The 22725-nt window shown below is 44.1% G+C and overlaps 1 protein-coding gene across 1 annotated transcript in view; it reads left to right on the plus strand.

Annotated features, from left to right (window-relative positions):
• Nucleotides 1-22725, plus strand: part of rimbp2b (RIMS binding protein 2b) — a 108978-nt gene that overhangs the window by 74699 nt on the left and 11554 nt on the right. Inside the window, exons 9-24 of the mRNA XM_085474820.1 lie at nt 1125-1229; nt 2903-2953; nt 3379-3399; nt 6552-6756; nt 8573-8721; nt 9292-9371; nt 9947-10056; nt 10160-11026; nt 13417-13568; nt 14091-14744; nt 14978-15127; nt 15440-15601; nt 17092-17868; nt 18959-19067; nt 19619-19744; nt 21087-21268. Of these exons, the coding sequence (XP_085330946.1) occupies nt 1125-1229; nt 2903-2953; nt 3379-3399; nt 6552-6756; nt 8573-8721; nt 9292-9371; nt 9947-10056; nt 10160-11026; nt 13417-13568; nt 14091-14744; nt 14978-15127; nt 15440-15601; nt 17092-17868; nt 18959-19067; nt 19619-19744; nt 21087-21268 (3900 nt within the window). The remainder of the gene's footprint in view (nt 1-1124; nt 1230-2902; nt 2954-3378; nt 3400-6551; nt 6757-8572; nt 8722-9291; nt 9372-9946; nt 10057-10159; nt 11027-13416; nt 13569-14090; nt 14745-14977; nt 15128-15439; nt 15602-17091; nt 17869-18958; nt 19068-19618; nt 19745-21086; nt 21269-22725) is intronic.

Raw genomic sequence — 22725 nt, forward strand, 5'->3', positions numbered from 1 at the left:
GTGTTGGGAGGTCTGACCAGGAGCTGTGAAAGAGTAGAAGCTCGGAACAGTCTGCGCTCTTCCCTTTCCAATTTCACCTTTTCACATTGTCCTACCCGACTTGATCTGTCCCTTCCTTCTTTCCCCTTGCCCCCTCTGCCCCTGCTAGATTTATAAGGTATCACTGCTATGTCCATCTGTTGGGGAGAAGCCCATTCTGAATGCTTTCTGTCAACCTCAGTGGCTGTGCTTATCCCTCCCTTTATCCGCGGGCTGCCAGACATACGAATGGTCACGTGGCTATACGACCACAGCACTGCTTAATGTGATTTATGCATGAGGCGGGACAAAGAGTTTGGCTTTACGATGACGGGAGGGGGAGGAAGACTAGATGATAATGTCACCTACACGTCCGATGACATTACCTATCTTAGATTTTTACTGGCATGTAAATGTCATTTGCTTCTTTCACCTTACAGCGCTGCAAATATTCACATGTAGTGGGAGCAGTGATGTGACACGGGCACACTGTGTTAGGAAGAGCCGAGCATTCAGTCCCCCCCCCCGTACTGTATGGCTTCTTTTGTTGTTATGGATGACCACAGACAAGTGAGCACGTCAGAGAGTTTGCTCACCCTTTTCACGTAACACGAAACCTCGCATTGATCACGCAAAGACGAGATCAGAGGACAGCTTTTCAAAGTAACCGAGACGAAACAGGTCTCGTGTTACCTAAAGGGGGCAGCAAACCTCACTGCCGATGGAAGTTTCTCGTTCACACACCAAAGCATCCCTAGTCCTCATCCATGAGCACCTTTGCGCAAGATGAGATCTGATCTTTCCCACGGATCGTTCGACATAAACATGTCTTCACGTGGCATTTGCTGTGGCATAGTTTATGTCTTTCTTGATTTTTTAAGGGTTTAAAGGTCAGTACACTGTTAACCAGCCTCTGTATGCGTTAATGTGTGCACATGTAACACTTCTGAATGTGGAGTTAAAGACTGTAGATGCATTTTGTGTTGGCTCCGTGCCTTTGGGTATTAGTACCACTAACAGCAGCCCTCTCTATGCCCCCCACCCCATCCCCCTTCCTTCCACAATTTTCCCCTCCGGCTCTCCATCCCTACACCCCTTGTGGACAGCATATGCGAGAGGCTGCGGAGCGGAGGCAGCAGCTAGAGTTGGAGCATGAGCAGGCCTTGGCTGTACTCAATGCAAAGCAGCAGGAGATTGACATTCTCCAGAAGGTAAGCGAACTCCAAGCACCAGTGGGGATGGGCTTTTGTGTTTGCCCGGCTTTTGGCGTGTGTCATGGGTGAAAGAGCTTTTTGTTGAACACCCGTGCGAAACATACAGCACAACAAAGGTGAAAGTCAACAGAAGTTAAGGAGTGCATGATTTTCTCTACGCTTTTTCTAGTTTCGCACGAGCGTCTCCGTCGCATCCCCGTCCTGCAGCTGTTTATCAATCCCAGAGCGTTTCTGGAGCACTCTTGTTTGTCACAAGCGAGCAAATCAGACTTTTAGAATCCAAAGTAGACACGACACTTTTTAGAGGCACACTTTAATAAAGGGGGAAAAAAAGGCTCGCGCTGGCCATTTGATGGTTGGCCTTCCTCCACTGTGCACTGAAGCTGACTGTAATGTGAAAGCAACGGCTGAGATTACTGATAGTGTGAACATGATAGGAATTGTCACCAATGCCTTCTCTGGCAACACTGTGAGCGCCCTCGTGTTGCTGTTGCTGCAGTGTTCTGACTTCACAGTCAGCCCTTCACAGGCAGTCGTTCTCAGCTTTTTTCTCTCATTAACAGAAGCTCATTACTGCCTTATCTTCCTGCAGACACTCACTGCTCTCTGTGTTCTAAATTAATTGCCTGCAAAGTAGATTTATGAAATGGTAAAGCCCCGCAGATGCTCTCGTATTTATGTGGAACGCTTTATTATTTTTTTTCTCAACAGATGTTTCTCGTTTTCATAAGAAAAATGATGCGTACGATGCAGTGTTTCCATATACTCCTTGTCTTTCAGAATGTAAACTCCCATTTTTCTGGAGCGCACTAGCATAAAAAATCAGATCATAAATCTACACCTTTTGATGTAGCCCAAAAACAACTATTCAAACAAACACCCTGGCAAGATGTTCACTGTCTGAAACGGCCATTTACGAATCGTGTAACGAAAAGAAAAACAGCCACAGCAAGAGTAAACGTTGCAGTATTTTTTAACTACGGATACATGGGCAGGCTCAAACTTAGGTTTTTTGCCCATAGATGATGCAGGAAGTCGTCTTCTCTTAAAAATGGCTGTGCCCCAACCACAATCAGCAGTTCCTCTTAGCTTTGCAAAAATGTACAGCTGTGTACTCTGCTTTGCTCCTGTGTTGTTGACAACACAGGAGCATTTATGTCACTTTCACCTCTGTAGCTGATGTTATATCTAAAGGAGGAGCCTTACTATGATTTCTGTGTTGAGGGAAACCATAATAGAAGCAATAAAATCATGTGTGCATCTAACCCCTGGGCTGGTAGTTAGAGACTCTCGTGCAGGTGCTCTTCAGCTTGCAGTTGCTTGATTATATTCAGTTTCTTGCACGCATGTAATGCTTTCATGTTGCACAGCTCTCCGAATGATAAATGACAAACATGCTTAACAAAACATAAAACCGGAGAGGCGAAAATGGTTTGAGAAAAGACGCGATATTCTTTAAGCATTCGGCGATATCTTATCGAATCAAGCCACTGCTGGCAAACGTGAGTGCGGACGGGGGTCCGCGCCGTCTTTTCAACCATTTTCACCTCGCGCACCAATGAATGCCTTTGAGAGATGCTCTTTGTGAGGATCTTTCGTCGGTGTTTTAAACAGAAACTAAAGCACAGCATAAACTGCAATGTAAGTGAACTGCACCTTGTGTTTCTCAGGCTCAGGTTGAGGCTAAAAAGGAACATGAGGGCGCTGTCCATCTGTTAGAGGTGAGCGTCTGGACTCTGGGGGTCTTGGGGGCTTTGCTGTGTGTTTTTGTGTATGCTGCTCGAGCGTTTCCTGCTTTCCGTGACCTCACTTCCTGAATTTTTTTCTTTTTTTTGTTTCTTTTGTTTCTTTAATAAAGTCTTATTGTTTTAAAACTATCTTGGCCAAAGTATACTGCTTTTTTTCACAGTATCTTTAAAATGACTTTTGGTATAGAGAGTTGCTTTTGGGGTAAATGAACCATAAAGCACGCAAAAATCTATATTTAGTCTTTGTATTGGCATTGTAATACGGCGATATGTATGCGTGTGTGTTGAAAAGATTGTGATTTTAGAGATGTGTATGAGTGATCACATGTGTGTAATTGTGCTTTATTTCTTTCTTACATCTCTTGTCATTGTATGGATGTGTGTTTATGCTTATACAGAACCACTTGGACAGCATGCAGGTATTTCAGAATTGCTTTTATTTATTTACTTGATATATATAAGTATATATATTTTACGCCTTTGCCATTAGCGGGATATACAGCAGCCTGGTATGTAGTTTGACCCATGGGGCCAAGTAACACCACATTGTGAATTAAGATCAACATTTATCTGGCTAAAGAGATAACATTAAAAAAATGCAGTTATGAGCTGATTTAACTTGCGGTCATGCCTTTTGGCTTTTCAGTACAATTTTTCACATCGATCTTTTCATACAGCCCTTTCAGCTCGTTTCACAAGGCAAGACTCACGAGTGGACTCTTTGAAAGGGTGAAACATGACTAATAGATAACACGGAGGTCTTTCTGGCCTGATCATAAAGAAACATTGATAAAAGAATCAGAAAACCAAGTAACAAAATACAATTTAATTCAATATAAATCACTTGTATCGACATGTATTTGCATCAGATATGTTAAAATTCTATTTACATGTGAGCAAACAAAACTCTCAGGCTAAAATAAGTAAGTTTTTCCAAAGTATAATATTCTCTCTTCATTATAATATGTAGTAGCTTAAAAAGAACAAACTGCATTTCTAGTATAGGATACAGTACCAGACGGTGATGAATGTGATCCTTTTTCCTTTGTAGCATTGCATGTGTGTTTATGCAGCATGTGTTTTAAAAACCGTCTACTTGCCATACAACTAACTGTATGATGCTGCTCAAACTAGTGTCTCCTAATTTACTAATTCTGTTTCATAAATGCAGGAATATATTTGTCTTCAGTCTGCCAGCAGCATGTTATATCCAGCAGCAACCTGCCTGCATGAAACGCTGTTTTAACAGAAATACTGATGCGGCGGGCATCACTGTGTTTTTGGGCGGCGCTGTATAATTCCACGGTCGCTTCAGTATCTTCCAGAGCCTCTCAGACTGCGCTCGGTTTCGGACCGAGAAGTGATTGCTAATGCATTGCTGCAGCACCTGGAATTTTCTATTGAACCTGCCCAAGCGGTCATGTTCAGTTTGTCAGTGTTAGTCTGTGCGATAATGTTTCCTGCTCTCAACATGTACGGATGATGTTATGCAAAATTTTTGTTATTGTTGAAATCTTACAGAAAGACCAGTACCAACAGCAAGCAGACCTCCGTGCCTTGTGTGTGGGTCTCATCTCAAATCCAGTCATATCCAGTGGTGACGAAATTGCAATGTTGTGTTGCACTCATCTTAAATACACAGCACAATGATAATCCCAGTAAATACAATTATGATTTCATTTATTAAGGGAAAAAAGTTATCCAAACTTAGCAGTTCCTGTGTGAAAAAAGTAATTGTGTCCTAAATCTAATAACTGGTTGTGAACTGCAATCAAGCTTTTTGTGACGACTGGCAGTGAATCTTTCGCTGTGGAGGAATTTTGACCCACTCTTCTTCTCATAATTGTTTTAATTCAGACACGTTGGAGGGTTGTGAAGCATCATCAGCATGTTTAAGGTCATGCCAAAGGAACTCAGTCTGAATCTTAACTCATTTTGCTTTTTGTTTTGTGTTTTTGAGCCATTCAGAGTTGGACTTGCCGATCTTTTTGGACCGCTGTCCGGTTGCACAATCCAAATGTTCTTGAGCTTCAGGTCATGAAGTGATGAATGGATGTTCTCCTTCAGGATTTTCTCTAAAACCAGCCACACATGATCACTCTGCCACCACCATGTTTGTGGAATGCTGTGTTGCTTTCACACTAGGAAAAAAAGAAAAAAAACCTACCAAAAAGTTCAGCTTTTGTGTCATCAGTCCACAGAATATTTCCCAAAAGCGGTCATCAAAACGTCTTTCAGCAAATGTGAGACAAGCCTTTGTGTCAGTGGTGGATTTCTCGTTGGACTCTCTCATGGGTGCCATTTTTGCCCACTCTCTTTCTTATTGTTGATTCATGAACTCTGACCTTAACTGTGAGGCCTGCAGTCTTTTAGATGTCCTTCTGGGTTTTTTGTGACCACTATCAATGCACTTCTGGAGTCATTTTGATAAATTCACCACTATTCAAGCCATATCTCCTCCATTTGGAGATAATAGCACTCACTGTGGTTCACTGTCTTTGTAACCATTTCCAGACCGATAGATGTCAACTTTGTTTCTCGGCTGTTTTTTCAGATTGACGTTTTGAGCTCTTTGAGCCTATTTCACTTTTTCAGACAAGCTGTATTTAAGTGATTTCTTGTTTCAGCAGGTCTGGCAGTAATCAGACCTAAGCTAAAATCAGCGTTCCAAATAAATGTGGTTAATCAAAGTTTATTCATGATTTAACAAGAGGGGAAATTGCTTTGTTCACGCAGGGCCAGGTAGGTTTGGATAGCTTTTTTTTCCCTTGATAAATCAAAATCATCATTTAAAAACTGCATTTTGTATTCACTGGCGTCATCTTTAGTATTAGATTTAATATTGAAATTTGTTTTATGATCTGAAAAAATGTAAGTGTGACAAATATACAAAAAAGGGCTATTCTGCATTTCCAGCAGAGATTACGCAAACTGAAGTAAATACCGGTAGTGCATTTTATGGTGGCTATTCTCATCTTCGGATAAATACAGACCCAGTTAGTAGTAGAGCACCAGTGCATACTCCCTGGATGGTGTGGAGTGTGTGGGATAGACTTAAAATAAACTGCACTACTCATGCTCATCACAGTTTGAGAAACACGTTGCCCTCTGCTGCAGTGTGCTTTCAACACTGTTTGCCTCAATTCGCTTAAAGCTTTCTGTTTTTGGTCTTTTTAAGGTCTTACACGGCAATAACAAAAACATATAATATCATCGACCTCATCCTTTAAGACAGTTTGGGTATGCTTTGAAATAAGTTTTATTTGGAGTACTGTTATTATGAACTGTAGGATAGTTGTGCATGCGATTTGTATAATGTACCGTCAGTAGTGGTCAAGAAGTCATTTCAAGGTTTCTTTTCTTTGTAATGACTGATCAGTGTTATTAGTCCTACAGTAAATGTCTGTTTTCTTGTTCACATATAGCGTGAACTCTTTTTGTGTCTTTATCATTATTTTTTATTTTTATTTTCTTTGTCTCCATTCCATCTTTCTCCCTTTCCCATCCTTTTTTCTCTCCTCCTCTGTCTCTCGCTTCTGTCTCAATGTGTCTCCTCCCTCCCCGCCATCAGGCCAAAGTCCGCGAGCTGGAGGAGAAATGTCGGACTCAGAGTGAGCAGTTCAACCTCCTGTCTAAAGAGCTGGAGAAGTTTCGGCTCCAGGCTGGGAAGTTTGATATCCTCAGCACTGAACCCTTAACTGTGTGTGAATCTCCTGGGTCTCCGAACAAATCCCTGTCACAGCTCCTTAATGGACTGGCTGCCCCCACAGAGAAAGGTAAAGGCCATTTGTTAGCATTAAAGCTCTGCTTTCAGCAGATAAAGGTTACGCCGGTACTGTAGATAGAATAGAATAGAATTCAACTTTATTGTCATTGCACATACACAGGTACAGGGCAACGAAATGCAGATCACCTGTATTCAAGTGTACAGTTAATTAAGATGTATCATTCCAGTCTTATAGGAACTATTAGTAGTAGTAGTTTTTATGACTTCCCTCATAAAAAGTCAAATTAATAAAACGTTTAGAAATATTAAGTCAAAGACAGCTGTGTCACCTGTAATCTGTTTAAATGGCCTCTAGTATGTGAAACTTTTTAAATCAATGCATAAGTTGCTCACTAATTACAGCACAACGTGTTGTTTAGGTTGTTGTTGCTATGTAATTTTACACATTTACAAAATAAAGTTATGTGCTATTTTAAAACTTACATTTAAAGGGCTCAAAGACAAAAGTAAAGTAACGCGTGGTGGGTGAAGAACAGGTGGGATAGCAAAGTGGCTGGGTTACTAAGGAGGGCAGCACAGGTGCTCAGCAGACAGGAAGGAGTGCCGGTGAAGGCGGGATCTATTTGTGGGAAAGGACAGCTTGAAAGGTGGGGAAACTGAGTAAGTTCAGGGAATGATGCGGGACACTCAAGGGGGCTGAATCTTGGTACTCCAGCAGACCAGTTTTCCTCAGGGTGGGAGTTAATAGATATCATCTATCCTCCCACTGTAGCCACTGGGAGCCAGCAAGTAGAATGACTCAGGAACTGGTTGTAGGTCATCAGTGCTGTTTAGGCTTTTGGGCAGGTGTGGCGTAAGTCGATTCAGGAGTTGCAGGTGGAGTAAAAATATCTTTTTACTTTAGTCGAGCCGGGAGTTTAATTTATTGTCTGAGTATCAATCAAGTCTCTGTACTGGCCATTAAGACTTTAGCCGAGTTTGGCTGGAAAAGTGCAGCTGACTCTGGGACAGTCTTAGTAATTGGTTATGTGTCAGCTGACTCAGACTCAGGAATAGTTGCCTGACACAGAAACAGTCCAAACTTTAGCGAGTGACTCAAGGAGCAACACCACTCTCAGGAACAGGCTGAGAAACAGGAGCAGTTGATTCAGGACCTGGCTTGACCTCACCCAGGATAAGGACAGACACTGGCAGGCACACTGTGCAACAGTGCCTGTGATGTAACAGCGAGCCGAGCAGTGGAGATGCATGATGTCAGCGCTGACTGCATTTCATTCTGGATGTCACTTTCCTTCGTCACCCCTCAAAATCAGTATCTATCGGGCCACTTTTATTCAGTTTGTCCTAAATTCAGGTTATCCACACAGAGATCACAGAACACATGGATGCTGTTAGGTTGAAGAACTAAGAATAAGTCAAATCAAACCAAAAGGAAGAAGATAGCAACAGCAGAGTTCAGGCAGAAACAAGCACACAGTCCACAGATTAATGATATAAAGTGATCCAAAAAAACTAGGAGCCAGGATGGAACAGCCGGGGAACACAGAGTACACGCAGATGATCACACAGACAACAAGGAGAAGCACAGGACTATAAATACAGACAGAGCTAATTCAGTAATTGATGAAAAAAGGTGAACGAGATTCACCAAAGAAGTGATGGACAAATAAAACCAAAGCAAACAAGTACTCTGATAGAACCACATCAATCATCCTGCTTAACAAAAATTTCATGAAATCAAATTGAATTAAATGGCAGAACCTTTTTAAAGGACAGCATGCAATCAAATACAAGATGAAAATTCTGACTTTGATATTAGTTCTGTTATATTTGATGTGTGGAGCTACGTTGCTTTTGTTCCACAGGCAATGAGGCCCCAACAAGCAGATCTTTGATATCGGAGTTCATCCGACCACTCCAAGTCAGCGGAGACAAGCCCGAGCTCCTCTCTGTCAAGCCAACATTCCTCACTCGCGGTCGAGCCAGCAGTCCAGCGCGGGCTTTACTCTCTGAGGTATATTATAGTGTCCATTTGTACTCTATCTTTTTACACGTCCGAAATCAGATCGATTCGATACATCTCAAACAAATGGAATCTAATAAACTGTGGAAAGACGGTCTAAAAATCCCAAACGACACCGTTGAGACACAACGTGGGAGAATTCCCAATAATTTCAATCGTTTGCTCCACGTATTTACCCAAAAGCATTTCTGTTGTCACTCAGGTCAGTGGAGCTCTAATAGTTTCTGTGAAAAAGCTTTTTATTATAATTTTTTTTTTAAGATGAACTCACCAGTATTAGATCCATTCCCTCGCTCATGCCTCTGTGATCCCTTACGTAGACGGCACATTTGGGAAAATGCTGATTCATTTTAATCTAAATAATGTCTTTGGGCTGAACACGAGAAAATCCACACAGCGGGAATCCAGGAGGCTTCTCGGTGTTACTCATGCAGATTATTTGGGATTGATCAAATATATTTAGTTGACACAAGCTAAAACATTGAACCAAAGGGAACGTGCAAACATTAAGAAGCATTCGATGTTGAAACTGTGAAAATCTGTGAATGCTTCCTTCTCCAGATGGACAAAGATCTCAGCTCCACCACCAGATCCAAACCACGGTTCACAGGGAAGGTCCGTCTGTGTGTTGCTCGCTACAGGTATGCACACAAAACACACAATTACTTTTTCAACCACTGCTGTATTTGTAAAATAAATAAATGGAAAAAAAGTTTGATCCTCATGAGTTTATCATTTCAAACCTACAGGGCTTTGTGCTTACGTTACACCCCTACCCCTAAACCAAAGTGAAATCATTGTGATCATTTAAAACAGAGGTGGTGGAAAATCTCTCGCACTGAACTGAAAATCTTGCTCTGTTATTTGCTTTCTCTCGCAGCGCTGTGGTCTTAAATGTGACTCAGTGTTTCTGCTGCTAAAGAAAATAACCTGTCAGCATAGAAAATAATTGGAATCCTCAAGCACACAGATTTGTGAAACAGGGCCAAAGCTTTCAACCCACACTCTCTTCAACCCTCTCATATTTGCAAACAGCCAAATATAATAGAACAGAAAAAAAACTTTGTATTTTCAAAGCAGCGCTCGGCAAATCGTTTTCCTCGACATACATATTATGTTTGTGGTGTTTGATATAAAACAAACCCAAATGGAGAATAATTGCAACAAAAAAGTGTGCACTTTGGAAGCTAATTAATTTGTTTTCTTTTTACTGTAGTTACAATCCTTATGATGGACCCAATGAGCATCCTGAGGCAGAGCTCCCCCTGGTGGCTGGGAAGTACCTTTACATTTACGGAACAATGGACGAGGATGGCTTTTATGAAGGTCAGGCCTTTTTTTAAAAAGGTGTTTTTTTTGTTTTTTTTTATCACATCTTGCACTTTACCACGTGACCAAAGTACCAGCTGCATCCTTATTGTGTCCTCAGGAGAGCTGCTGGATGGACAGAGAGGACTCGTCCCATCCAATTTTGTAGATTTTATCCAAGATGAGGAGGCGCCCTCTGTCCAGCACAGGGACATATTAACTAAAGAACCTGGCTACCTCAACCACAGTAGCCTGAGGCCTCAAAGACCTGGGGTCGGCACAGGAACAGGCATAAGCAGCCTGCTGTCTGACAGTAAATTAGACTGTCTAAGCACCAGCAGCTTGGGCATGGACCTCCTGGGCTCCTCCACCAATGGCACGGGAACCTTGGATGTCAGCATTGACGAGGTCGGTGAAGACATTGTGCCTTATCCCCGCCGCATCAACCTGATTAAGCAACTGGCCAAAAGTGTGATTATTGGCTGGGATCCTCCGGTGTTCCCACCGGGCTGGGGCTCCATTAGTGGCTACAATGTCTTGGTGGATAAGGAGGTTCGTATGAGTGTCCCCTACGGGGGCAGGACAAAGTCTCTTATTGAAAAGCTCAATCTGGCCACACACACCTACCGCATCTCAGTGCAGAGCATCACTGACAGGGGCCCGTCAGACGAACTTCGGTGCACTCTTCTCGTGGGTAAGGACGTGGTGGTGGCACCTTACTACCTGCGGGTGGACAGCATCACGCAGGCCTCTGCTGAGCTGTCTTGGATGCCCAGCAACAGCAACTACAGTCACACCATCTTCCTCAACGGTGCAGAGTATGACATGGTCAAGGCAGGGGGCTATAAGTACAAGTTTTTCAACTTGAAGCCGATGACAGTTTACAAGGTGAAGGTTGTCGCACAGCCACATCAGGTGCCTTGGCAGCTTCCAGTGGATCAAAGGGAAAAGAGGGAAATCTCTGTGGAGTTCTGCACTCAGCCTGCAGGTCAGTCCTTAAAACGTAAGTCACCCCAGTGCAGAAATAATTGGTTTTGTGAATCACAGCAGTGGAGGAATTTTCCTTTGCATGGTGCATGGTTGCATGGCCGTGGCTAGAAATGCTCGGATATTTGTAGCCATGGTAGCATGACTAGAGATATCAATGTTAGTCTCTTGGTTGGTTGGTTGGTTGGTTGATCAGTCCATCTTACTGAAGTAAAGCCTCACAAAATCCTTGGTGGTGTGGCTTAAGACACATAATACTACTACTACTGCTGAAGGTTTGTGTTGTGCTTAAAATACATTTTGCCTTGGCTTGTCTATCTTTTTTTTCTTTTTTCCCACTTGGGGGCAGTATAAAGTTGTTGAGGTGAATGTTGAATGTTTACACATCCAACAGACTCAGCAAAGTCTGAGAAAAATATGTAACAACATGCTTCCCTTCCTATATCTCACTTAGTCCTTAACCTTATCTGCTGTTTGGTGCCAATACAAACTGCAAACAGCTGCCTGCTGCATGCGAAAATAAGGTTAATCAGACACTCAGTGTGAAGCAAAGTCTTGTTGTTTGCAAATGCACCAAGGCAGGTACAAAATGCTTTGGATAAAAGGCTAACACGGCCTTCTTTTTATCCCAGTCTGAACGGTAGACTTTGTTCTGCATAAAAAGCTTTGATTTCACAATAAATAAAAGCCTGAAAAATTTCCATCTGAGGTACCAGTCATCGTGTTTAATCGGGCACACGCATCAAGGTCATTACACTTACAAACATTTTAGTCATTTAGATTCTTCCCCAGCTACCTTTATATTGCCCTCGAGGATCTGTGTGTGTGCTTTTGTGATAAGACGTAAAGGGTAGAAACACGAACAAACAAGAAAAAAGACGTTCCGATAAAGCTGTAATGTGAAAACCCGCTTAAGAAGTATTCTGAAAACAAGGGTGTAAATATTAAGCATGCATCTCTGGGATTTCTTCTCCCAGGAGGCTCTTTGTTGCTTGACTGTTGCCAGTGTTAACTTGGGTCTCACGGCCCTGCTGTCAAGCGAGAAAAGCCATGGACAGGTAAAACTAGTCAGCCCGTTGTTGCCTATAGATTGAATATGGTTCATATTATTGCTTTTTATATGCACTCGGAGGGATGTTTAATGTGTGACACCTTCCATTTACCATGGAAGGAGACACTTCCAATTATTATGGCAGTCACTGAGAAAAGTGGAGCCAAACGGGAGATGACAGAGAGTTATGACGTCAAGAAGTGAAAAAAGAGAGAGAGAGAAAGGGGGGAAAGACGGAGATCGAGGCTGAAGTTTGAATTGACATTTTGTGTTGGCAGCTGACGAGCCCGCATGCTGAGAGTTCATTAAACGATCCATCTATTGAATATGTTAATTAGAGGCGTCTAAAATTGTCTGAATAGTGGAGGCAGACAGCCGCTGTCAGTGACGACGGCAGTATCTGGAAGTGCTATATTAGGCTTCTGCACTCAGCGTGTGTTCTTCAAACAAGTTGCTTCATTAGTGCTTAGTGATGCATTTTTAATATTAGTCGCACAGAGCGGCTACCAGTTCGCTCCCTGGAAATCAGCGCCTGCCGTTTGTGTCCACTACTAATGAAAGTGGCTCCACTGAGATATTCATTTAAACACTCGTTTCGGCTCTCGGAGGAGAGCGCGTTGTTTGTGACGGGGGCCGTTTAAAAATGACAAGAGGAAATGAAATCTCCAAACAGCTACTGCTGCTATTCAGAGACTGCGCTTTTTCCCAACAGTCAGTCTTAGAAATGTGATTAAGATTGCTCTGATGTAGATTCCCGGACGCTCGCGCAGCTGCACGTCACGGCTCGGAGATTCTGCTGACTGACTGTGACTCCCTCTTGCTCGCTGTGTGGCTGCAGGTGAACGGCGGCGCTGCACAGATGGGCATGTTGTTTAGTATGCATGCAGGATGGACAGATTGAGAAAATAGCAAACTGGGGTTTTTTTGAGGCTCGGAAGAATATTGTCAGCAAGAGCATGATATTGCTATACATATAGCCAATGTTGGCAGACTTGGATTTTTCAACCAGTGCCCCGACATAAACCTGTTTATAGATAGAAAGAAAAATCATCCTACTGGTAAATACTGCTATTCAGCCGTTCCCGACTGATGTTATCATATGATATACCAGCTATTCATCTTAGTGAAATAGGTTTTAAATTCGAGACGTGTACTACAAATCCTCCAGATTGAGAACATGCTTATTCCATCCCACAGTGAAGTGGATATTGAACGCCAGCGGTCCACAGTACAAAGGTCAGCTCATTCTTTTTTGATAAAACAGGCAGGGATGGCAGGAACAGGCAGTCTGTCTTTATTTCCTCTCTCCTTGTCTGATAAATGTGCACTGTCCTCCGCAGGCCCCCCTCTCCCTCCCCAGGAGGTGCAGGTCCAGTGTGGTCAAACACCCGGGTTCCTGCAGGTGAGATGGAAGCCGCCGCCCCTGACGTCTTCAGGAACCTCCAACGGAGCCAGTGTGATAGGCTACGCCGTGTGCACAAAGGGACAAAAGGTAACAAACAAAAAATTATTATTATTTTTTTTTTTTTAGTCTTACACTGCAGATCTTAAAATGGGTAGCCTCTGCCTTCCTGAGTTGTAACTTCTCAGTAGCACTCTATTGCCATCTCCTGGAGAAAGTCTTTAATGTTCATATGCAGCCCCGAGGCATGAGAAATAAACAGGTTTGCCCTGGGTCCCTTTTTCTACAGGCTATTTTTGTTATGCACACGTATGTATCCAGTAACTACATTTTTATCTTATTTTGAACTAAATGCCAGATATATGCTTTATTTATTAAGTATTTGGACGTTCCCTGAGAGGTGTGAAGTGAGTGTGAAGTATAAAAATGGTGCTGTGGCTGTAAGGCTTCAAATCTGCCTGTAGTGAGTTTTTAAATTATGGTAACTGTCTCGTAGAACTTTTACGACAGCCAAGATGTAAAAGCTACGAATGCATATTGATACATGTATGTTTGTATGAGGACATTCTGAATTGCCCTTTGGTAAAGACTCTGGTTTCTTTGTAAATGCAGATAGCAGAGGTCTTGTACCCCACAGCAGACTATGTGACTGTGGACTTAACCAGGATTCAGGGTCTGGAGGCGAGGGAAGTCATTGTAAGGACGTTATCAACACAAGGAGAGTCCCAGGACTCACCTGTGGCCATCATACCGCACAATCTCTTGGGCTCTCCACGCCTTTCCCACAGAACCACTGCACCTTCCCATCCCACACCCCACCCAGTTCACTCACAAACCCACCCTCCTTATCCATCGACGTACCCCCCGAACCACCCTCAGCCCCAGGTGCAGCCTCTGCCTCGACCCCAGCCCCACACGCTGCCCCACGCACAGCCTCACTCGCAGCCCATCCGCCCCCCTCCTCCCTATCCACAGCCTCATTTTCACCGCAACTCCATGCCCAAATCCAAACCATTAGTAAGTGCCAGAGAGCCAGAAACCAAAGAGCATGAGGTGGGCCTGCGGCCAGCCCAGCCCTGGGAACGCTCCCCGTCTCCGCTGCCTCCCATGCGAGGTCCCAACCTGGAGCCACCGCCCTTCCAGCCACAGCGATCTCCCTCTCCACAGAGGATCCTGCCGCAGCCTCAGGGAGTCCCCATCCCCAACACCATCGCCAAGGCCATGGCCAGGGAAGCTGCCCAGAGAGTGTTTGCTGAGGGTAACCGGGTGTGTGAGGATTTCACTCTTAAACCTTTTCACAGCTTGTGATGAGAGAGCTCTCAGCCAAAAAGCTAATGGTAATATCTTTTAGGCTGCTTTGTAAACAAGCAGTGCTTTGGAGGAAATCATTAGATTTGTGAAAATATAGTAAGATAGTTAGCAACTTGTTTGTCTTTCTCATCCTCTCGGTTATTCTTCTCTCCTTTTTCCATCTAAAAGTTTGACTTTTCCCCTGTCAGGTCGAGAAAAGGAATATCTTCAGTGAGCGAGGTAATGCTTTGCATCCTGTCAACTCTGATGAGGAGGAGGATGGCTACGACTCGCCTCATGCCAGGAGGAGAGGCGCCTCAGTGGATGAATTCCTCAGAGGCTCCGAGTTAGGCAGACAGGTACTTTACAGAAAACACAAGCTGTGCTCAGCGTGTCAGGAGAATCGGTTTGCTGGATCAAATCAAATCAGTCTGAAATCAAACCGAGTCCCATCTTAATGTGTGTATTATAATATGTACTGTAGGCTTATAATTTGGACACTTTATAAGATACATCTTGCATTCAGAACTTCCTTAACTCTTAAAGGGACAGATTCAGCAGGTTTCAGGTTGACAGCATCACACAGTTGCTGAAAATAAAGGACCTGAATTCAGAGCTTTTATTACTTACCATCGCTCTTCAGCTTGCTTTCTCTCATTCATTTCCCTTAGCACCATCATCACCACTACAGCCACAGTGAGGAGTACTACACAGAGAGCAGCCGAGGATCTGACCTGTCTGACATCCTGGAGGAGGACGAGGAGGATCTTTACTCTGAGATGCAGCTGGAGGAAGGCCGCAGACGCAGCATCAACTCTCACAACACTCTCAAGGTACATATTTACCTGCACGCCTTCACTCTACAGTGGCCTGGAGGGAGGACACAGGAAGGTGGGGAGAAATAAAGATATAGGGAAGAAGGGCTCTGCCACCTCTGGAGATACCTGCTATCTTTCACAAGCTCTACAACCAGGCCCGTCGTGGCTTTGCCTGGCTAATCTCCCGTGCCTGTTAGCTGCGTTAGCCGAATCAGCCTCCCTACTCTCCCCACCCTACCTGCTCCTCCACCCCTGCCCCTCCAGCTCTGCTTTATTCTTCCCAGGCTGATCATATGGCTGTGTATACATAAGCTGTACAAGATGCATGTGAGAAGGAAAGGGTGTAAACAAATCCCCCCCCCCCCCCCCCCCCCCCCCCAAAAAAAATACAGTGTTTTCTTTTACCATTTGCATTGCATTTGGATGCTCGATTTACTGTACCAGACTAGTTTTACAAGTGTTGAAAGTCAAAATGTTAAGACTGTGAACTTGAAATGCAACTATTAATATACTGTACTGTATCAAAGGGTCATGGCATATCAAGTGCACATGGGAATCTCATTTAAGTGAGTACTTAAATGGAAATATCCACTTTTGTTTATGTCTGTCATGTCCTAATGTTTAATTTGAATGTTATTGTTAACATTGTCGGCACATGATCCCGTCTTCATTTGGTCTGTCAGCGGGGATGTGTGGAAGACAACTTGATATCATGAAAGAAAAGCATTATTATAAGAGCGAGAGCTACCTGTACTGTATTGGCTGATCTTTTCTTTGTATTATAGCAGAAAATCACTACAGGTTCGGTTAGCATACCACTGATTTTGTCCAGTAAAACCTGTAGATCAATGAGGTGTTAATGAGGGGTATATACTGGTGTATTAACTCTGTCTGTGCGCCAGTTCTTCATCTCCTTTTTGTCATCACATCTATGTGTAAATCTCTGCTGCACATTTTTTATTCTCTTTAAACGTTTAGATGTTGTAAAGCGATGTGAATACGCAGGAGGAGTGCGTCCACTCAGCTTGGCATTGTTCTTTTGTTTTCTTCTCATTTTTTGCTTTTTAAAAACTTCATCTGCTCATTTCATCCTTATAAATGTTCCCACCGCCCTCACCTGTAACACTCACAGCGTCCAGTACTTTCATTCGTTTAAATGTTTTCCATGTGTAAACTCTGTGTCCACTTTTTACGATTTAACGCTCCATCTTAAAGCTGTGACAGATTCCTGTTCAGAGCATGCCATTTCCTCCTCACGGAATGAGACTGCATGTCTTACCACATAGCCACAAATAACTAATTCTGTCTTTATTTTGTCTTTCCCCCCCATTTGTTCTATTCACACACTGTGTTGTTTCCTGCCTGTTCTAAAACCTTCGAAAAACTTTACAAACCCCCCCCCCCTCCCTCGCAAAAATATAAACTGAACCGTTTACTTGAACTGAACTGTGAAATTGTGGGATGTTGAACCCCCCTCCTACCCCCAACCTCGGTCGCGACTGAAGGCATATTACAAGCGTCAGGACTTAGCTGAGGAAAGAGACTGCTGGGACCTCCAGAGGGAGGTGGTGAAGCAGAAGTCGCTCCGCAGCAAGCGTCTCCACAGCATCCCCGAGGTGGCCGAGGAAGAGTCGGACAGCGTGGACAGCATGGGTCAGCGTCTGTCCTTCGAAGACGGGGGGCGACCGGGGACGCCGCACACTCAGCGGAGGATGTACCCCCAAGACGCTCACGTGCGCAACCATCTCACCCCCAGCAAGAGCACCCGCTTGCAACGCCAACGCTCTTCCCCTCGCTTCACCGACAGCCGGTACTGCTACAGCGCCGACGACCGCAGCTTGGGACGACCCAACCGCCAGAACACCAAGAGCCCTGACAGCGGTTTAGACTGCGGCAGTGAAGAAGAAGGCTCTCTAGGGCGGGGCCATCGAGGTTACTACGCTCACGGGAGCCCCATGCGAGGACCTGTGCGCATCATTCACTGTGAAGGCCCCGTAGAGAGGCGGGCGCTGGCCATGGGCCGGAAAAGGACTCTCACACGGCAGTGCAGCGTGGAGGAGGAGTTCTCCGATGTCCCAGTGATCGCGGCCAAGTCGGTACACACGGGTGATTTTAGGAACAGGGAGCACTTTGGGCCCGGTCGGGATGCTGGGCCGCGAAACTACTCCAGGGAAGGGGCCCTGAGCGAGGGCAGGCTGAACGAGCTGGACAGGGTCTATTACAGCCCCCACAGGGAGGCTAGGGCCCAGTCTTTGTCCAGGCTCAACCGGGACCAGGCGCTGGTGTGTGATTCAGACTTTCTGATGTACTTTCCATCAGCAAGCTGCAGCCATTCTGTTTTCTTAATGTTGTGTGTTTGTTTTTTTGTTTTTGTTTTCTTTTTAAGAGACCCCCCCTTTATTTCGTTTGACTTTCTGTTTTCCTCCATTCTTGACAGTTTATCACATGGTCATGGTTGGTCTCATTTGATGTTTTATTTTGTGTGAATTACTTTGCTTGTATTTCTAGTGTTCGGTGGATTTTATAAAGTAGAACTTTCAAATTACCTAAAGGCCATTTAACAAAGTTTTGACTTCTCATGTCTTTGAGGGGAAAGGCTCCATGTAAAGGAAAGTCTCTGTGCAGTGCATGGGGACATGCTGCTCCTCTGCTCTCCCCCGCCTGTGCCTTCTTCTCTCTGCCAGCTGCAGACTTCATACGTTGCTCTCCATGTCTCACCCTCTAGAGCTCCAGCCATCTTCTGCTTTCCATCACTTCACATACAAAAAAGGAGGCCAATTCAAGACTTTTAGCCTGTTGGGATTCATTTAAGCCTTCATCTCTGTCTTAAAATTCTTCTTCATCACGACTTTTCACGTCGTTTTAGCTGATGTGATCCGAAGCCACAGGCTAAAGGCGTTAGTATCTTTTGCTCATTTGACCGCAGCTTCCCAAAGCTCATACTCGTTCTCTTCCCACTCTCGCTCTCTCTGTTCTTTCACCATGATTTCTGTCTCTTTGTGCCATCATTTGCTTCCTTTTCTCATCAAGGTGCTGACATGCACAGAACAAAACAAAACAAACAAATGGTCTTTAGCTTAACATCTGACCTTTCCCGAACCCCTGTCCATCTTGTTGTGTTGGGGGTTGATTTGATTTACTTTTCTTTTGATGGTTTGATCGGTTTCTTTACCATTATTATTATTTTTTCTATTATTTTGCCTTCCTAAGGACAAATGGAAACCACATCATTTGCTCTTATGTTTTTGTTTTTAGTTGTTTTAACAGGATTGTGGGGTTTCTTTTTGAAATATTATTTTAAATGTTTACTTGCCTGCAGGTTGTAGGTGAATCGCGGTGCTGACTTCTTCTCTGTTGTTTTTCACTCCTAAGATCATTGGGAACTCGCCGTCACATGGAAGCGCCGATCGTCTGGACCATTCAGGGAGGAGGCCGGTTCACATCGGCACCCCTCCTCAGCGACGACCTATCCCATCCATTGGTTAGTGAGGTCACCACATGAGGATCTCCACCTGCAGGGCCACTGATGTTTGTGCTTGTGATTTATACCATGTCTTACCCATATGAGCCGAGCTGTACATCTCTCCCATAGAGCTTAAACAACCACGTAGACCCCCCGTGTTTTTTGTTTTGTTTTGTTTTTTTGTTTTGTTTTTTGAGGGGGGTGGTGGTGTTTGCACACCCTGTAGCTGTCCATCCTCATGAGCTGGATTTGCCAAATGTTCACATGCAGTTTTGCAGGAAAGTTCACCTCAGACACGCCCCCACTGTCCCTGTGTTTACCGTGGGTTAACATGTTTCCATTACCAAGCCAATCCGACCTCCTCGCAAACAGTGCAAGCATTGCTGTTTTACATCCAGTGACTCCAGAGTGAAAACCTGTTGCCTTGTGCACCCTAACCCCACCCACCCACCCCCACCTCAGGGTAACCTCATCATCCTACTGTCTCAGCATGAGTGAATGGGCCATGGGGTAGAGCAGAGTGTGTGTGAGGGGGGATCTCTGACCGTTGTGATTGGTGTCTTCTGTAGAGATCACCATGGACAGTAACAGTGAGGGGAGTGAGGGGAACCTCTCACCCGTCAAGGAGGATGTTTACTATGGCAGTGTAGCTCGGCGCAGGATATGGCGATCTATGTCCTCAGAGGATCAATATGGTATGTGGTACAGCTTCTCTCCAAGATGACAATTCACCTTGACCATGCCAGAAAAGCCCAAGCGCTGTTGTTTGAACACATGCAGTGATGTCGCGGTGGTCTTTGTTCTGTTCTGGACAGCTGCTTTGTTTGGTTTAGTTTAGCTTAGCTGAAAAAAGCTGACGGGGGAAGACAAGACTGGCCACTTTTTCCTGTTGCTGGAGAATGAAAATCCCTTCCCTGTATGTACTCCTAATGCCTTAAACCCCAAGAAACCCCAACCCACCTATCCTGTCTTCCCATCTACCTTCCATGTCCAGCCCACTCTCCAACCTGCTGCAACTTAGCAATGCCTTTTTTTTCCCCCTTCCCCTCCCACCTTATTCTTTCCTCGACCTCCTCTTTTCCCTCTCCCTGCCTTTATGAGACTGTAGCCCCTTTTGTACGTTTTTGCATGAGCTGTTTACAGTACAGTGAGAAAGACGGACACACTACTGGATGAATTATTGCATTCCTGCTTTGTCCGTATCACTCAGGTGCACATTCATTACTTCCGACTGTTGAAGCACATTTTACACCACCCAAATGGCATATTTCAGTTGCTAAGCGGGAAGTTGTTGCAATATTTCCGAGCCATTTTTTAGACTTATAATCTGCCATTGTAACATTTAACATGGTGATCCATGAGAAGCATGAGGAACTGATATCAGATTCATCCTTTCCCCCTCACTGTCCCTGATATCTATGCTGCCAGGAGCTGCTGGGGCATTTGATGTGTTATCACCCATGTGAACGTGCCTCCTTGCCCTTTTCCTCTGCACATTGTTTCCAGATCTGGCCTCAGAGCATGACATTACACCTGTGTTGTTGTGGGAACACCCTCCTCATTGTGTCTGAACTCATGAAAGCATGCATGCTAATCAGCCTCTGCGAGATAAGGCAGTGAAACAGCAATGAGCAACAGTGCAGTGTTACTTGTGTCCTCCTGGTGTGTATGGTTGTTCAGCTTCCCTTGCACCCTCCCAAAACTGCCTGACACGCATTTCCTGCCTGTGTTGTGTTGTTGTGTGACGTTTGGTAACTGACACGCCAGCAAGCAGAGATGTGTGAACAAAGAACCCCGGTGTGTTTCGATCGTTTCGTTGAAAAAAAAAAGGGCCTGGTTGTTTTCCAAGTTAATATTATAACCAAGGTAAAATTGTATTTATCGCATTAAACCCCTGGCTCCTTTTTCACACATGCATCTCATCGCCCGCTCCCCTGTCAGCTCTAACAAAGAGACATCTTCTGCTCTCATTGCCTCTACAGCCAACGTGGCTGTATAAGGCTGGTAGTAGCAGCAGAGGCCTCCTCTATGTTTCAGACGGCTATGGTGGGCGCAGGCACGGGCGGGGACGGCGCTCCCCGGATTACTACGAGGAGTCCGAGCCGGAGGAGATGACCCGTGTGTTTGTGGCTCTCTTTGACTATGACCCCCTGTCCATGTCTCCTAATCCCGACGCTGCTGATGAGGAGCTGCCGTTCAAGGAAGGCCAGATCATCAAGGTGGTAGACTGTCTCTTTAAATACGTGCATACCATACAGACATGGTGGGGCAGTATTATTGGCCAATATTAGTTATTGGCTAATCTATCAATATCAGCATTTATAACAGCTAATGAACGAAAATTAAAAAAATCAATGAAGAAATGGGAGAAACACCCTTCAGCCATATTTTGAGTGATGAAGTTGCATAGTTTGTCCACCAGAGGGCACTCCCTTTTGTAGGGCTGTTCGATATAACATAAAAACATCTATCGTTTCATTTTACACTATCGTTTGTTTCGTGGTGTCGCAAAATAAACTGTTTACAGCAACATCTTTTCATAGTTTTTATGGTCACTGTAGTGGCTATATTAATTTCTTAAAGTTCTCTCTTTCTCTTATATTTAATATAACCACACTACGGACGGACAAGCGACTGTTTTTATGCGTTGTCGTTAGCAACAACGACGGTAAAACCATCACGTGTCCGCTTGTTTATTTTCCACATAAACCTTTCACAATAAAGCTCAAGATCCTGTTGAGACTTTTCAAAATAAACTGAACCACGTGAAAGAGTATGCAGAGAGTTTACGGGTGAGAAGCAAAAAAGAGCCGTCAGGTGCTAAAACATAAACCTTAGACTCAAAAGTTACAACAGGCTTTTCCCCGCAGCATGCTGTGTAATAAATACTCACAATGAAAATGGTGGCCGTTACAACTTATGTCAAAAATTGTATAGTTTCATGCATCGGTTAAAACACTCGACTCCAGGTACACGACACCCAGCTGGAAACACTTCCAAGTCCAGCTTCCTGAGATTCACAGAACTTACAGACAATGTTAAATTTTTGTGATTTATTTAGTTATCGGGACGATAGATGTCTTATATCGGGATATAAGAGTGTGGTCATATCGCACAGCCCTACCCCTTTGGCAACACAACAACCAAGGAAGGCTGTCTGAAAGAAAAAAGGATCAGCATCTATCAGTATATTGGATTTTAAAATCACCAAATATTGGTATGCACCTTATCCTATATCAGTCATCCTTTAGCTTCATAACCCCCAATTTTTTGTTATTAAATTCACCCACTTTTAAATGTTGTTGCCTTTAAATAGCAATCCGGTCTTTAAGTGATGACGTGATGAATCCTGCTTCCGGGTCCAAACTACTCTGCGTTAATTAAGGCTGATGTGTTTTTAACATATTTTAATGCTTTGTATCTTCTTCCATTTAATCTCCTAAAAATGGTCAGTGATCACTGTCGGCCTCTCTGGGTTTTTATTACCGATATTCATTTTAAAGTTCAGTTTTTAAAACCTTACAATGTAACTACAGCCCAGCCCATGCAGCAGTATATTAATGGCTAACCTTGTATTGAGGATAGATTATCTCAGTTGTTCTAGTGACTGAAGTTTGCCCGTTTACAGCATCCTGCCATGCGATTGCATTTGTCCCTAACCATCGGGAACCCTCAA

This window comes from Copadichromis virginalis, linkage group LG12 (assembly GCF_057382275.1).
Source record: "Copadichromis virginalis isolate Kocher_CV1m ecotype Utaka linkage group LG12, C_Virginalis_male_GT1.1, whole genome shotgun sequence".
In the NCBI taxonomy this organism is placed as follows: domain Eukaryota; kingdom Metazoa; phylum Chordata; class Actinopteri; order Cichliformes; family Cichlidae; genus Copadichromis; species Copadichromis virginalis.